The sequence below is a fragment of the Drosophila montana genome, unplaced genomic scaffold (genome assembly GCF_035044405.1).
Source record: "Drosophila montana isolate Dmon_TW-CO22-7 unplaced genomic scaffold, ASM3504440v1 contig_3847_1, whole genome shotgun sequence".
Taxonomy (NCBI): Eukaryota; Metazoa; Arthropoda; class Insecta; order Diptera; family Drosophilidae; genus Drosophila; species Drosophila montana.
The window spans coordinates 56,415-74,025 of record NW_026998719.1 but is presented as its reverse complement, the minus strand read 5'-3'; the positions used below and the strand labels follow the sequence as shown (position 1 = coordinate 74,025).

Genomic DNA, 17,611 nt, shown 5'->3' with positions numbered 1-17,611 from the left:
AGGAGCGACCCAGAGGGAACTACGCCTTTATGGACTCCATCACTAAGTATCGCTGGACCATCGGGTAGTATGGTTGTGCAAGTTTTTAGTGTGCGTGTTTTAAAGACTGTCTGTTCTAAACTGTGGCTGATCATATTCAACTTCTGTCTGTCTTCATAAGCAATTGAAACGAAAACCTAAAGGAGTTAGTAAACCTCTGTGAATATCATCAAAAATATTTGTCATGTCATAATTTCTTTCTACTTATTTTAATTCATGTACTAAAACTAAAGCTATAGGAATGCAGTTTTACCTAACCAATATGCTCGTAACGGCATGCAAATAGTTATTTTTTCTTCGTAATGGTCCCTATGTGCCTAGCCATAACCCTTGGCAAGTGTTTAATCTCGTTCATTTGTTTTTGCATATAGCCTGGTACGACTATGAGCTAGCAGGCTATCAGAAGGAGCGTCAGGATAACGAGTTAGAAAAGGTATTCGATGAACGTAAGCAATATTTGTCAGAGCAGAGTGCGCACACTCTGAAGGGCGTTGATCATTTGAAGCCCAAGCAATATAAGCCACAAACACCCGAGTGGCAACAGAGCGTCAAGGCCAAAAAGAGCGAGGAGTACTACAACAAGTTGCAGGAGCTGGAAACTGAGCAGCTGCTCAAGGAGACCACATTGCGCAGAGATAACCATCAATATGCCATACCCGGCGAGAAGGTTGTCAGCAGCTCAGCTGCCAAGGGCATGGCACAGTCCTACGAGGAGAGTCTGTAAGTGCACATGCACTCATTCTAGTAACTTATAACAATATCTCAACTTCAATCTCTACAGTCAGGAGCAAACTAGCACCACTCAAGTCAAGGCGGCACCACCAAAGGGCGTAGCCCAACCTTCGGAATCCTCTGTGCATGGACGTGAGGTGCACATGAACAAACAGCAGCAAGTCCAGAAGGAGATTCAAGGCGATTTGGAGATTACACGCAAGATCACGGCTACCGAGACCACAGAAATGGAGCACAAGGGTACAATTCAGGAGCGCGTTGTAAAGGGTCCCGTCAAACCCGCAAAGGCACCCGTCTTTACCAAAAAGATTCAGCCATGCCGCGTCTTTGAAAATGAGCAGGCCAAATTCGAGGTTGAGTTCGAGGGCGAACCAATGCCCACTGTAAAATGGTATCGCGAGAGCTTCCCCATTCAGAATTCACCCGATCTGCAGATTCACACGTTCAGCGGTAAATCCATATTAATCATACGCCAAGTTTTCATTGAGGACTCGGCTGTCTTTTCGTGTGTGGCCGAGAATCGTGGCGGAACTGCCAAGTGCAGCGCCAATTTGGTAGTGGAGGAACGCAGACGCGCCGGCAAAGGCGGCATTCAGCCGCCAAGCTTTGTGAATACCATTCAAAGCACCACCGTGGCCACTGGCCAACTGGCACGTTTCGATGCTAAGGTGACCGGCACGCGCCCCATGGATGTTTACTGGTTAAAGAACGGCATGAAGGTTCAGCCAAGCATCAAATTCAAGATGCTGGAGGAGGACAACATTCATACATTGCTGATCATTGAACCCTTCGCCGAGGACTCTGGCCGCTATGAGTGCGTGGCTGTTAACGCTGCTGGCGAGGCACGTTGCGATGGTGATTGCATTGTCCAGTCTCCCACAAAGCCGGAGAAGCCAACTACGCCTGGTAGCGAGAGGCCACCGCACATTGTGGAGCAGCTGAAGAGCCAGTCCGTGGAGGAGGGCAGCAAGGTGATATTCCGCTGCCGTGTGGATGGCAAGCCCACGCCCACAGCTCGTTGGATGCGTGGCGAGAACTTCGTGAAGCCATCCCGCTACTTCCAAATGACACGCCAAGGCGAATACTATCAGCTAATCATATCGGAGGCATTCCCCGAGGATGAAGGCACCTACAAGTGCGTTGCCGAAAACAAGCTGGGCAGTATTCAGACCAGTGCGCAGCTCAAGGTGCGCCCCATTGAGAATCTGGATGCACCACCAACCATAACCGCTCTTAAGGATGTCTCCGTCAGCGAAGGTATGCCAGCACAGTTCAAAACCACTGTAACGGGCAAAGTGAAAGCGACCAGTGTGCAGTGGTTCCGAGAGGGACAGCTGATACCTGAAACACCCGATTTCCAGGTAGGTTGAGTAAAAATTGCTCCACTTTGCAACAGAAATATGTTTTCGCATTGCCAAAAACCAGTTGATTAAACCAACTTTGATATCATTTCAGATGATCTTTGATGGTAACAGTGCCGTTCTATTGATTGCCACCACCTACGAGGAAGATTCGGGCATCTTTACAGTACGTGTGACTTCGTCAACTGGACAGGTCGAGTCATCAGCCAAACTGACTGTTAAAAGTAAGGATTAAACTAAAAACTAAGCAAAACCAAAACCAGAGTTCGTAAACAGCAAGAAAACAAACGTAAGCGAACAGTGTTCGAAAACTCCAAAGAATGCTCAAAAAACATAACGACCAAAAACGAAAGGAATTATTCATATATTTATATATGCATATATTTTTTTTACACAACGGATCCCTATACTGACGACGTTTCAGCCCAACTAACTAAGTACTTTCAATAACTAGTCCAAAAAGTTTGAGCGAAGAATATTTTAAAGCGAACGTTACGACAGTTTCATTTTTATATTTTTACTACAATATGATTTCATTTAAAACAACGAACGAGTTCTTTTAATTACTAACCAACTTCAAAATGTGAACCCAAGCAACAATTTAATGAACGATGTTTAACACGAAAAAGGTAACAAAAACAAAATCCAAAAAAAAAAAATTCAAGTTTATTTAAAAAGAAATTAATATTAATAAAAAAAAAAATAATAATTACAAGTATTTTGCAATATAAATATTTATAGAACATTTTCTTTTTGGCATAGCCAATCAAGAGGGAATAGCTTGTCGGTTGTATATAAAATTCAAAAATCGTGAAATTTGAGTGAAAACGTTGTGCAAAGTGAAAGAAAAAACACTCAACACTTTTGCCCCTTGAGTGAGAATTATAAATAAGGCAGCTTATGTACTTTCATTTTGGTCAGAATACCTACACATGCACAAACTTAAGTGTGTATATACAGCTCAGGCACTTTATAAATATGTTGAGTTCCTTCTGTATCTAGCCTACATATAGCTATGTGTATAAGAAAACATATAGAAACATGTGTCGGAATAGTTTTGGGGCCGTGTGCAAAACGCACATTTGTCCCGCCTCCGCTCGAGCTTGAAAGTTTTATTTTTCATTTGAATATTAGCATAAAATATTGTGGATGACACATCTAGCGCACACGGTTCCTCGTAGCTTCAGCTCTGCTGTATCCATGTCCATGCCATAGCTACCAAATGCTTATATGAATATCTAGAAATGAACGTGCGCAAAACTAGCACAGCCAAAGGGGGGATACGATAATGAGTAAAAAGCGAAAATATTGAAAGGCATTGCAGACATTGAATTTCAGCTGCCAACAGGCAGATTATCTATATGCTATACTACTATACTATATATGTATGGCTGCTGTCTATTCTATTTTCAATTTCTTTTTTGGAAAATGTTTCTGCTTTGAAAACTAATTTCCAATAGATTAGCTCGAAAGAAAAAAAAGAAGAATAAAAAAATGGACAAACCGTTTGATATTTTTAGACCGGAGCGCTGTCTGGATATTTCTTTTGTGGCTACAATGAAAAACATTTTATGTATTTTTCAAGTAAATCATGAAATTTATTTCAATTCTCTTTCATTTAAAAATTAGAAAAATAAAATAAAAAATAATATTGGCTTTCAATGTTCGGGCGCTGATGAAAATAAACTGACATTTAGTTCAGGCGAAAATAAAATAATTAATTACCTACAAGTTGTTTGTTTTCTGCATAGACCAAGATATGAGTAGCCGATTTGCCAGAGATCTTTAAGCACACACACACACACACACATACACATATGCAAAGGCACATGTCTATTCATTTGGGTATATGTTAGTCATTAGACAAGAACATGAATAAATGACTCTGTTTATGGTGCAGAAATGGTTTTAATTAAATTAATCAGTTACGGTAGTTCACTCATCAAATTGGTCCTCTGCCTCTGATTCACACATTAGTTTGTTTATTTTTAGAAGGTAGCCCCCTGCTAGCGCCTATTTTGTATCCAACCGACAATTTAGCAGCAATCCCTGTTGAACGAAAGAAATGAATATTAGTATTGAACGTTAGATATTGGAACGATACTTTGAAGTATTACGATCAAACTTTTACCATGTACTCGACCATGTACTTGACCTAGACAGAGACAGCTATATATATACACACATACATATATGATTGTTCAGACATACGAAGCCTCGAAACGTATTATATTATTTGACGTTTGATTATAATCAATTTGTATTGTTTATTTAATTTACAATTATTTATTTTGTAGTGATGTTGCATGAGATTTTATTATTCATTTTTTATTGCCGCTTTTTACTACTAATTTGTTTCGTTCTCATTTCTTCCACTTTTTGTTACCACTATCAAACTATTTCGCATTTCCAAACACACAAACCGATTCAATTTTCGACTCAAGTATTTGCCGCTTAAGCCGCCAATATATTTATTGTAAGCCTTGTGGTAAAAATGCTTTACTAAAAAATTAATCATAAAAACTCATGCGACTTTTGTTTTAAGTTTTATCTACAAATACATTGAGATACTCGTATTCCTCTGTCAGTTTATTAATTTATGTTTATGTTTACGTTTCGTGTTTAAAGTGTGGCTCGATCGATTGATAATCAAGATCCGTTCCGATTCGATTGATCAATTCAATAATTCTTTTGTTCTTCCATACCACACTTTTGTTGTTTAATTGTATTTCTCATGTATTTAATGCTTAAAACCAATATCGCGTCTTTCAATAAAACAACGCAAATGCATCATCAATTGATAATCGTTTTTGATAACTTCCACACAATGCCTTATGCTTGCGCATCCTTGCTGCTGCTTGCTCCCACCGATTATAGGTAATGTATATGTATATATAAATCAACAGTATTATAGTACTTCAATGATTTATGTTAACGGTTTACAACACTTGAGAACTGCACTTTTTAAGTTATCCACACATTCGCCCCGTGTGGCAATTCGACTACCTTCTGTGCTCGATTGTTGTCTACATCCGAATGAGATCGCTCGAATGCGCCGCGCTGCGCTGGCTGCGCTGCGCTGCGATGCTCACCCCAAAAATACCCAATACCGTTCACACAGGCACAGAGAACCGCCAAAGAATCTTGTTGAAACTGTTTACCCCACCTGGTGACGTAGCCGCCACTAATCATAAATCTATTTTGGGCGTGTATTGTAAACAGGCATTTGAATTGTTTGCTCTCAATCTTAATTGTATTCGCCCAGCCCGATCATTATTTTAGGCAATACTTCGTCATGATGATGAAGCCGCTGTACTTAGCTGATGATAAATATTAATGACTGTCGCATTGAAAATGTGCCAAAAAATAGCTTTGGGTTAATGCAAGAATCTCAGGTGAGATTCGTCACAGACGATTAATGAATCACGAAACATGTTCTCATTCTAGCATATAACTTTTGCTTTATCAATGTCAAATATTGAGCTGATGGGAGAGTCAAATTATTTAATTACCCAATTATTGATTAACGCAAACATAGATGGGCTGTCATGTGCGAGCGTGTAAGGCAATATGATTTGTGGCTGTCGTGCCCCTTCTGGCTTTTGCTTTTAATATTAGGCAGCTTTATAATTATACATATAAACAGAAATATTTCATATGTTCTGTCATGGTATTTGAATATTTTGCACACTAAATTTATATTTTCAAGTTCATTGTTTATACATATGTACATACATATGCAAGGTATTTTGATTTATTTTTAATATTCAGAATAAGCACTATGCTATATGTATATCCGAGGTATGTATCAAGTTGCCACACCCTTTAATTAACCTTATGCCTAAGGTAAGCGACTCAATCGAAATGCTTTGTCAAGACTATACCGAACACTGTTATGAACTCTGGTGTCAAAGAGGTTACTCGCCCCCATATACTCTACTAACACATTAACTTCCATTTGAACTTCTAGAACGACGTATCTCGGCTTATCAATTGCGTCCGATTGATTCTGTCGAAGATGAGTCATCATCGTCTGGCAGGGAAGATAGCTCCCCTGAATCGCCGCAGCAGCATCAGCAGTCGCAACAGCAGACAGGCGAATATGTCCAATATCTGGCCGTTAATGGACAGGTGCAGCATCAGGGACGGTCGCGTACTAAGAAGCCCAAGGTACGCAGCAAATCCTTGCAGCCGCCGACTAATGTTGTGCCTTGGCGCAAGTCGTCGCGTCCACACCGTGGACGCTCTCTAGACAAGCAGCCATTCCTGCCGGGCTTCAAGCCGGAACCGGTAAAATCCTGGACCGAAGAGACAATTAGCTTAAAGGCCACGCCCATTGAGAAAAAGAAACCAGCACCTAAGCTTGAAGCCGCTAAGGTTGTCCTTAAGTCTATCAAGACCGAAAGGGATCAAGGCATCATGAGTCTGGGTGCCACCTTAGAGCAGATTATTGCAGGCAAAACCGAAAAGGAGGCTGTGCCTTGGATAACTATGCGTGAGAAGCTCAAGCAGGTGGAGAGTGTACAGCAGCAGTTAAGCAAATTTGACCTTGATGAGGTCTACTTGCGTCCAATTGAGGGTCAAATCGAGACGGACGAACAATTGCCACAGCAAGCGCAGGTGGAGCAAGTGCAGCGCACCAAGGAAATCCAACGCCTTAAGAGCATGGAGAGTGTAGAAATCATGGAAATGACTGATCAAATTGACAAGCTTATTACCCAGCAGCAGAATAATAAAGATCTCATTCCATGGAAGGAGATGCGACAACAGCTTAAGAGCGTGCAACGGGTGACGAAGCAGATGGACAAGTTCAAGATTGAGGAGGTTGAGCTACGTCATCTGCAGGCACAGCAGACAATCAGTGAAGAGTTCCAGAATGCTACCCAAGATACAGTTGTAATGACCGTTGACGATAGCTCAAAGGGGTCAATTTCTAAGATTATGACGCGCGATGAGGTTCAGCATTATGAGGACCAATCCAATATCTACAAACAACAGTTCATCACCACAGAAGATGTTAACATAATGCACGTCTCGGAGCGTGAAAAGCTGGAGGCACAAAGACTGATCAGGGAACAACAAGCAGTCAACTGGAGACAGCAGCAACAGCGTCCCAAATTGCAGCCACTTACCTCTGTGGAAGATACAATGTCACAGACTAGTGAACGCCATAAACTTGTGCAGCAGGAAAGCATCATGGAGGAGGCCCAGCGTCAGCAGTATGTGCAAATCGAGGACTCACAAATGATGAGCCTTGAGCAATACGAACACCAAAAGTTAATCAACCAGCGCACTCAACAGGATGCCTACAACTGGCGTCAGCCACGCGAGCCACAGAAGTTCATTCAGGTTGAGGATTCGTCTCTGTTACACCTGCAAGAACGTCAGGATACACAGGAGCAGCAGCTGATTCAGCCGGAGGCCGTTATGTGGGATCGGGGTCACAAGAAGCCCGAGCAAGTGCAAGCCCAAGCTCCAGCTCAGGAACAATATGTGGAGAAGCCAAAGACATATGAGGAAGTGCACGACGAGTTAATTGAACAGGTTCCAGTCCAACAGCAGGAACCAGTGCCAGTTATGTGGGAGCGCGGCAAAAAGCAGCCAATGCAACCGCAACAAAAGACCTTTGAGGAGCTACACGACGTGCTGGATGAAACTGTGCTTGTTCAACAAACAGAATCAGTTCCTGTCATGTGGGAGCGCGGCAAGAAAAAGCCAGCATCTCAGGAGGTCACAGATGCTCAGGATAATGTGCAGACGTCACAAGTTGTTCAGCAACAAATTGTTGAGGAGACGAAGAAAACGGCAGTGCGTCGAGTAATTCCACCACGTCCGGCTGAAGAAAGAGTAGAGCAGGTTACACTGAAGCCAACGCCACGACAGCCTCCAAAAGAAGTCCAGAAGTCTGAAGAGTTCCAATTAAAGCCTCTTAAGAGTACGAGAACAGTTCAACAAACCGTTCAAGAACCGGTTCAAAAGGCGACCGAAGAATCTAAAGACGAATTCGTTGAAGAAATTGCACCTCAGGAACAGGCGCAACCTCAGTCTGTGATGTTGGAACGCAGTAAAGAAATTAAGCCCCAACAGCCAGAAAAACAAGTGCCAGAGGCTCTTGAAACACTTGAGGTGGCCGTAGATACTTTAGAAGAAGAGACCGTTAAAGCTGCAGAGCCCCAACCACAGCCAGTGATGTGGGAGCGTGGCAAGAAGAAGCCCCAACAGCCAGCCACTCAAGAGATTCCCAAGTCTCATGAAGTCGCTGTTGATAGTCTGGAGGAAGAACCCGTGCCAACTACTGAGCCAGCGCCCCAACCAGTGATTTGGGAGCGAGGCAAAAAGAAGCCTCAACCGCTAACGGCTCAAGAGATTCCCAAGACTCAAGAAGTCGCTGTCGATACTCTGGTAGAAGAAACCGTACCAATTGTTGAACCAGAGCCACAGCCGGTGATTTGGGAGCGGGGCAAAAAGAAGCCTCAACAACAAAAAACTCAAGAGACTCCGAAGTCCGTTGAAGTGGCAGTTGATACCTTGGAGGAAAAACCCATCCCAACTGCTGAACCAGAGCCACAGCCAGTAATGTGGGAGCGAGGCAAGAAAAAGAAGCCACCTACACAAGAATTAGTTAAGGAAACTGTTGTTGAATTACCAAAAGAGACTTTTGAAGAAGCAGTCGACGTTCTGCCTGATGAAGTTAAGGTAGATGAAAAACCTGAGCCTGTTCTATGGCAACGTGGTAAGAAGAAGGTACCACAACCTAAACCAGCTGAAGAAGTACATCCAGATGAAGTCGATGCACAAATTGAAAAAGTTATCGAAGTTGAGGGTGAAGAAATTGTCGAGGAAAAGCGCAAAATCAAGAAGGTTAAGAAACCTAAGCTTCCAACTGCAGCACCGGAGCAAGCTGAGCAACCTGAAGAGGAGGCTCCACAAGAAGATATCCCAGAAGAACAGGAACAAATTGTTGAAGAACAGGAAGAGACTGTTGAAGAAAAACGTAAAATCAAAAAGGTTAAGAAACCCAAAATACCAGTTGCGGCTCAGGAGCAAATTGAGCAATCTGAAGAGGAGGCTCCACTAGAAGAAACCACTGAAGAACAGGAAGAGAATGTCGAAGAACAAGAAGAGATTCTTGAAGAAAAGCGTAAGATCAAGAAGGTTAAGAAACCTAAGCTTCCAACTGCAGCACCGGAGCAAGCTGAGCAACCTGAAGAGGAGGCTCCTCAAGAAGATATCCCTGAAGAACAGGAACAAAATGTTGAAGAACAGGAAGAGAGTGTTGAAGAAAAGCGTAAAATCAAAAAGGTTAAGAAACCTAAGCTACCAGTTGCACCGAATGAGGAAATTGAGCAGCCTGAACAGGAGGTTCCACAAGAAGAGATCACTGAAGAACAGGAAGAAAACATCGAAGAACAAGAAGAAGTTGTTGAAGAAAAGCGTAAGATCAAAAAGGTCAAGAAACCTAAGCTACCAGTTGCACCGAATGAGGAAATTGAGCAGCCTGAACAGGAGGTTCCACAAGAAGAGATCACTGAAGAACAGGAAGAAAATATCGAAGAACAAGAAGAAGTTGTTGAAGAAAAGCGTAAGATCAAAAAGGTCAAGAAACCTAAGCTACCAGTTGCACCGAATGAGGAAATTGAGCAGCCTGAACAGGAGGTTCCACAAGAAGAGATCACTGAAGAACAGGAAGATAACGTTGAAGAACAGGAAGAGATTGTCGAAGAAAAGCGTCAAATAAAGAAGACAAGGAAACCAAAGAAATCTGTAGAAGTGATTGAAGAGCCAGAACAACCTACGGAAGACATTCCACAAGAGGAAATCACTGGAGAGCAGGAGGAAATTATTGAAGAAAAGCGCAAGATTAAAAAGACAAAGAAACCAAAACCAAAGGAAGTAGAAGAAGAAGAAGAAGAAGGAGAAGAACTTCCAGTAACACAACCCGAAGAAGTGAAAGAAATCGAAGAACCTACTATTGAAGCGCCAACAAAAAAGAAGCCGGTTCCTAAAACACAAGAAGTCGAACAGGTAGAAAAGGTTATGCTTAAGCCTGTGCCAAGAAAACAACAACAACTGCCTGATAAGGAACAATTAGAAGAAGTAACATTGAAGCCCGTTGCAAAAACCTCCAGTGTCTCTGAGGCGCAACAGCCCGAAACAACTGAAACAGAATTTGTTGAGACAGAGAAGATTGTTACATTTGAAGACCAAGTTGTGGACGTTACTAAGAAACGCGTTAAAAAGAAGAAGCCCAAAGTAAAACAAGAAACTCAGGAATCAATTGAAGAACCAACTGAAGATACCGAAGAACAAGATGAAATTCTGCAAGAAGAAGAAGAAGAAACCGAGCCTGTGGAAAATGTGGCCGTGGAACAAGTTATTGAAGAAGTAGCTCAAAAAGAGAAGGTTACCAAATTGAAACCCAAAAAAGAGGAAGTTATTGAGATGGTTGAAGAGGTGGCCTTAAAACCAGTGACCCGACCAAAGAAACAATTACCTCAGGAAGCTACAATTGAAGAGGTTCATCTTAAGCCAACAAAACGCACAACTGTCAAGCCTGATGAGGTAAAACTGGAAGACGTTGAGTTGCAGCATGTAGAAAAGTTGGAAGAAGAAGTAGTGCAGGAAGAGAAGCGTAAAGTCAAAAAGGTGAAAAAGCCGAAGTATGAAGATTTACCCGAAATACCAGATACAGAGCCTACAACCTTGGAAGAGGCTGAGCACATTGACATCGAGAAAGAGCCTAAGCCTGAAGAAGAAAAACCACAAGTACCTTGGAAGCGTGGTGAGAAAAAGAAGCCTGTTGAGGAACCCTTAGAGGAGAAGCAATGGCCGACTGGCAAACGGCGACCACTGCCAGAAGAACAGCCTGAAGAGGTACAACTCAAGCCAATTCCAGCCAAGCCCACCGAAGTGGCACCGATACCAGAGAAGGCGATTTCCCCACCTCAGCTACAGCCTGAAGATAAGGTGGAAAGCGCTGAAGAGACATCTGATTTGGAGCCTCTGAAGATACCCGAAGACAAACAACCAAAAGAAAAAGTTAAAAAAGAAAAGAAGAAGAAGCCAAAGTTGAAGAAGGCTACTCCATCGGTGGATGAAGTGTCGGAGGAAGTGGCCGAGCCATTTGCAGAGCCTATTGCTGAGGAGGATCAAGTTGAAGAGCTGCCAGTTGATGATGATAAGCTGGTTGCGGTCTCTGAAGATGTGCAGCCAGAGGAAGAAGTTGTGATTACCGACAAAACACCCGAAACAAAACAGAAGGCGCATAAGAAACGTACAAAACCACTGAAGGAAGCTTCGGTTGAAGAACAACCACAGCTACTGGAGGCAGCTGTTGTCGAAATCGAAAAGGCTGATGAAATTTCTCAAGAGATCTCACAAAAGACTATAACCCTACTGAAGAAGACTGAAGACACAAGACCTCAATTCATAACAACAGAACAGCTAATTGAACTCGATGTGGAAGATGTAAGACGCGATCTCGAAATGAAACTCACTTCAAATATTATTAAAAAGGAGAAACGGCGCGTAGTGCTCGATGACAGCCAACCACTTCCCGAATTGGAGCTAATAACACAAAAACGCATCCAAGAGGGCATTGACAAAGTGGCTGATGAGGAACTTATTGAGGATCAGCAGTTGACTCAAAACTTAGAGGAAACGACAACATCAGAGGTGATTGGCCAGGAGCGAAAGCTTGTCAAGAAGAAGAAGAAGGAAATCAAGCCACCACGCATAACCGAGAAGCTACGACCACGTCAATGCGTTCCCGAAGAGCCTACCGTTCTTGAGTGCAAGGTTGAAGGTGTTCCATTCCCAGAAATCAATTGGTACTTTAACGACATACTATTGTTTGCTTCGGAAAAGTATGAGATAACTGTGGTGGAGCAGGTGGCCAAGCTAAAGATTGCGAAGGTCACCCCCAGCGATGTGGGTGTTTATACCTGTGAGGCCAAGAATGAAGCCGGAGTGGCGACGAGTCGTACCAACATAATATTAGGTGAGTTAAATATGCAATTTGTATCAATCGATGAAACAACTATCAAAATATGTGTAAGTTACTTGAAAGCTTTAAAGAAAGTTTTTTGGTGTCTTAACTATTTAATCTTTTAAAATACCCAGCTAACAAAGAAATCCCATGATTTTGTTCCAAATCACAAAAAACCACAACACTTTAAAATATTTTTTATTCACAATGAATATAGAAAAAGAACAAGGAGTGCCGCCACAATTTACGAAACCACTTAAGATCGTGTTTACAGAAGAAAAAGAACCCGAGCGGCTTAAGGTTACAGTAACTTGTCAGGTCACAGGCAAACCAAATCCCCAAGTCAAATGGTACCGTGGCATTGAGGAAGTTATACCCAACGAAGCCTTACAGATGTTCTATGATCAGCAGACTGGCGATGTGGTCCTGGAGGTTATAAATCCACCTCCCAATGAGGCTATTACCTATTCGATACAGGCTCAAAATCCATTTGGACGCGCCGTTGGCAATGCCAATATCATAAGTCGTCTTGATGAAGTTCCCAAAGAGATCCTTAAAGCACCCACAGTTACGCCATTGAGTGCGGTGGTAATTCCAAACGGAGGCACTTTGCTTTTCGAGGCCAAGTACGATGGAATGCCAAGACCAGAGATCAAATGGTTGCGCAACGGTCGTGAGATAATCGAGAACGAGGACACCATTATAGAAACAACCGAAACCACAACCACAATTAAGGTCATCAATATGACCCGTAAGCGTACAGGCAAATACGAAGTTTGTGCCAAGAATAAGGTGGGTGAGGCCAAGTCTTCGGGCTCAGTGGTAGTCTCAGACCAAGCGCCTGACAAGCAAATCAGGCCACCCAGATTTATCCAACCACTTGAACCGAAGTTCTTTGGAGAACATGAAGTTGCAATACTTGAGGCTGTTGTTGATTCAGAACCGCTTTCATCCTTCCAATGGTTTGTGCATAATGAGCCCATAAAGAGCTCAAATGAATGCCGCATTGTTACCCAGGCCAACAAGTCAACGCTCCTCATTGAGGACTTCCAAAAGAAGTTCTCTGGACCGTTTACTTGTCGGGCCGAAAACGTTGGCGGCTCGGTCACATCAACAGCAACAGTAAATATGCTGGATGCACTGCCACAGGAAGAGGCTGTTGAATTCGAATCGCCACGCTTTATTGAGGAATTGATTCAGCCTGTCGAGGTAATGGATGGTGAAACGCTGCTGTTGACTTGTCAAGTGACAGGCAAGCCCACGCCCCGAGTGGAGTGGTATCACAATAAGGAAAAGATTGCCGAAACAAAGGAAACTACCATATCGCAGGATGCGCAAGGAAATTGTCAGCTGCAAATCACGGAAGTTTTCCCTGAAAATCAAGGCCAATATAAATGCGTTGCGACAAATAAGATTGGCAAAAGCGTCACGAAGACATCAGTTAATATTCAAGGTACTTTTGGATGGTATCAATAGATAGTTGATAGTTAACAATAGAAAAGTAGGCCACGTAGCATATACCATATGCATTACATTCTAAATAGGTTTTCCAATAACTACACTCTTGCCACTATCCTCCTTTTCTTTCTATTTTGAACATTATATATCCTTTCAATATGTTCTTGTTACTAACTCACATCTTGAAGAACTTGCATGTGATACTATCTTGAAAATTGCGTCTATGATGTTTCGAATCTGAATCTATCTTATCAGCTCTCCCAAATTCCTTTTGTAAATAATTTTCCATTTTGCGTTTGTTAATATATTCGACTGTGGGCTCGCCTATATTTAAATACTTTAAAATATTTTTTTAGCATTTGAATATATCCCCGATTCTGAAATCACTGGACTCACAGGATCTGAGGAGGATCTACTTGATAGAGTAAGCGTGATTGTAGTTGAAGAGTTGTCTAGGTACTTGAAGCTAACTTTCCATATATGATAACACCGTTTTAGACTATCTCAATCGACGAACAACCCCCGAAAATAATTAAAAAGCTACCTGAAAAAATCGAACCCAAAGAGGGTGAACAAGCGAAATTGGAAGTTAAGGTTATTGGTAAACCAAAACCAAAAGTCAAATGGCTACGTGACGACGAACAGATATTCGCTTCCGAGGAATATCAAATCGAAAATTTCGAAGATGGCACCTCAGTGCTGGTCATCAATCATGTATATCCCGATGATTTGGGCACAATTAGTTTTGAGGCTTACAATCCGTTGGGAGTGGCAGTCACAACTGCACTATTCGCAGTAGAAGGTACTGTTATGGTTTATGATGTCTATAAAATACGTTTTACAATGTCATGGAAAATTTTTGGAATTGTCAGTAAAATTCTTTTTCAGATCTGCAGCAGCATTACCAAATTCCCTTTTATCCATATCCCCTTTATAATATTTGTATACAATCCTCCTTGATAACATTTCCAACTCGTATTCCCCACACATACAACACTTTCAAACACGAAAGGTTAAATACTTTACATAGAACATATAAGAAATATATAAAAAACAAAAATGATTTACCTATTTTACGATGAAATGTGAATAATATGAAACTATTAACACTTCTACTATATTTCATCAATACTAGGCATCGTTGGATCTAAGGATTATCGCAAGCCAGAATGGGTGACTCACATGGAAGAGATGCAAGTCGCTCTCAAAGGTATGTATTTGAGAATTGAAAAAATAATTGAATTCTACCACTGTTATGTGTATATGTGTTTTAATTTCGTGTTTTCAACACACAAATGTTTTCCGTACTATTGTCTTAAATCACAAACAACATTTCACAAAGTCTGTCACTTCTACTGTCTGTCTCTATTGTATTTGTCCTTGTATTATACAATGTTTCGTAAACCAACAACAGCAACAACAAAAATTATGTGAACATGTCGATTTCGTCCAATGAAGCTTACAAATTTTGTGGCTTAGCCCTTACAGCTCTAAGGCTTATTCCCCTATCCCAACAAATCCAAACGTTAAACAATATTATTGAAAAAGTAAACGCCATTAGAAATAATAGTATGAAATTTTGTTATCGTATATATATTTTCTTACAGTATCAATACCTCATCTGCAAGTAATTGGTTGTGTTCTAAAACTTTTTTATTTTTTCTTTTTTTCAAAATTTCTACTAACACTTTATAAAGTAAATTCCAAGGAAACTATATGACATTCCCAAAACGCTGCTTGGCCTTATGTACATACATATCTATATACATACATGCTAATATGTTAAATTATTTTACTGTTTGATTGCAAGTTTAATTTTTTCAAACGCATTACTAAATCAACAGAAAACAGACAAACAAGTTACATATTACTCAAGTGAACTATATCTGAATTACTCACTGTAAGTACAATGCAGAAGTCACACACTAACTCCTGTTGCTTGTTGCACACTTTTTCTTTGCTATAGAGAGTAGTAGCTAATATATAGTTAAATTATGCAATTTTTATGCTTATAGCTGCTAAATGCTCGCCATCGCTACTTAATGAAATGCGTGACTGCCGTGCGGCCTTTGGCGATACTGCGAAATTCTCAATACAATTTGCAGGCAACCCGCAACCAGGTACTGTATACTCTCTGTAGTGCACTGCAGGTGGCCAGGGCTTGATGGAAGATTGGTTTACTGATTTTGTAGATATACAGTGGTATTTCAACAATGTGCAACTGAGGGCGTCCGAAAAGTATCGTATGGTAGTGCAGGAAACAGAGGCATCGCTAGAAATATTCAAGACTACAAATGATGATTGCGGTTACTACAACTGCAAGCTGATCAATGAGATTGGCATGACAATGACGCGCGCTAAGTTCGACATTTCCTCCACATCTGCAGAGGCAGATGAGATGGAACATGTGAAGACGAAAACAACTGTAAGGAAGAAAGCGGCTAAAAAGGCATCCAGCACAATGGCAAAACGAACTAGTGCCTCTGAATCTCAGACGCTGCATAAGACAGAAATCAAAATAGTGCCAGCAAGTACAGTAGAGACGACAGTGAATATAATCAAAGTGAGACAGGCTGTACCCATATTAGTGGAGCACAGTGAAGTTTCGGAAGTAATGCAAGTCAAAGATCGCAAAATTGCAGATGCTGAGCAACGCAGCAGAATCATTGAAGAAATTGTAGAAGAAGAAGAAGAAGAGGAAGATGTGGTTTCGGAGGAAGAGATCCATGTTGAAAAAAAATACACGTCGAGTAAAACTATTGAGCTTACTGAAACAGTTGAACTAATACGCACAAAAATAACAATGAAAACGATTAAAATCGAAGATATTTATGAGATAAGCCAGCATGAAGAGGTGCAATGGCTGCTCGAATCCGTCGAGGCCGAGTCCTTTGGAAAGATTGGCGAGTCGGCTCTCCGAGATTTGGCCACAATTGGTGTGCTATTACGCTACGGCTGCACGCATTATGAGATTACATACATGTACGAGCAGAACATATTCATATCACTACAGAAGCCCGAATCACAATCGGCTCTAGTTCAGCTAGTGGAGCGTGAGGGGCACGAAGAGCTGATAACACAGATCCTAAGTGAATCTTCGAACGAGGACGAAACAATACTGGCAGCGACAGTCGGCTTCAAAGCCTTTATACGCATGATACAGACGTACGAAATTACAATAGAGACGGTCATACGAAAGTTTCATAGGGAGGATTTCATCTCGCACGATTGGAAGATATGCGGAAAGGAGGTTTGAATTCTGTTTTGTTCGTTTCTGTTTGTTACTGCAGTTGTGTAGACAGTTGAAATGCCAAACAAAATTTGTTTTAAATTTCGTATTGTAACGCTTGAATTGGGGAATTATTTAACAACTGGCATTTCAACTACTTACCCTCACGATGTATATGCTGGAAATTTTAAATATTATCTAGACTGAAGCTCTCAAAGCATTTCCAATTAGTATATTGATGTTTTTTCTTATACATTTTTTTAACCGATTCACTGAAATCTAGAGAATAGTAGAGACATCCCAGATAATTGAAAGTCACGAGGCTATTACGCATGTAAAAATAGGTGAGTGCGGCTTATTTTGTATATAGTATAAATATGAAAATTTTTTAAATGCTTTTATCCATTTATATTTTGAATACTGAAAAGCCATTTTGTTTCTTTTTATTTTCAAAATGTAAAACTGCTTTGTAAAATACCTGCGCTTATGTGCCAATCCCAACAACAAACTTAATCTAACACAAACGTAGAGGAAACTTTTGTCGAGGAACGCACGATAGTTGTCCATGAAGGTTTGAACATAAACACAGATGAACTGTAAATCCAAAATAATACCTACCAGTACTGATGTATCCCAATGAACTACTCAACTACAGTTACTACATAATATTATTACATAAAAAAACCAAAAACAAACAATAATAGATATTGACTTTTAAAATATAACAATTAAATTTTGTTAAACCAAACAAATCATGTGTATATTCTAAAAAGACGCCTACCGAGTACCTAATATGCCCATTAA

General features: G+C 41.1%; 1 protein-coding gene across 10 annotated transcripts in view; it reads left to right on the top strand.

Annotated features, from left to right (window-relative positions):
* LOC135438178 (titin-like) overlaps positions 1-17,611 on the top strand; it is a 123,630-nt gene that overhangs the window by 62,912 nt on the left and 43,107 nt on the right. For 7 of the 10 annotated variants that reach the window (XM_064696383.1, XM_064696382.1, XM_064696380.1 and 4 more), the window contains one exon: positions 14,714-14,788. In XM_064696383.1, the coding sequence (XP_064552453.1) occupies positions 14,714-14,788 (75 nt within the window). Of the gene's footprint in view, positions 1-410; positions 760-820; positions 2,133-2,226; positions 2,777-14,713; positions 14,789-15,593; positions 15,699-15,770; positions 16,829-17,090; positions 17,152-17,336; positions 17,560-17,611 lie in introns of those variants that run through there. The other 3 variants (XM_064696389.1, XM_064696390.1, XM_064696388.1) reach the window with 2 other exon arrangements.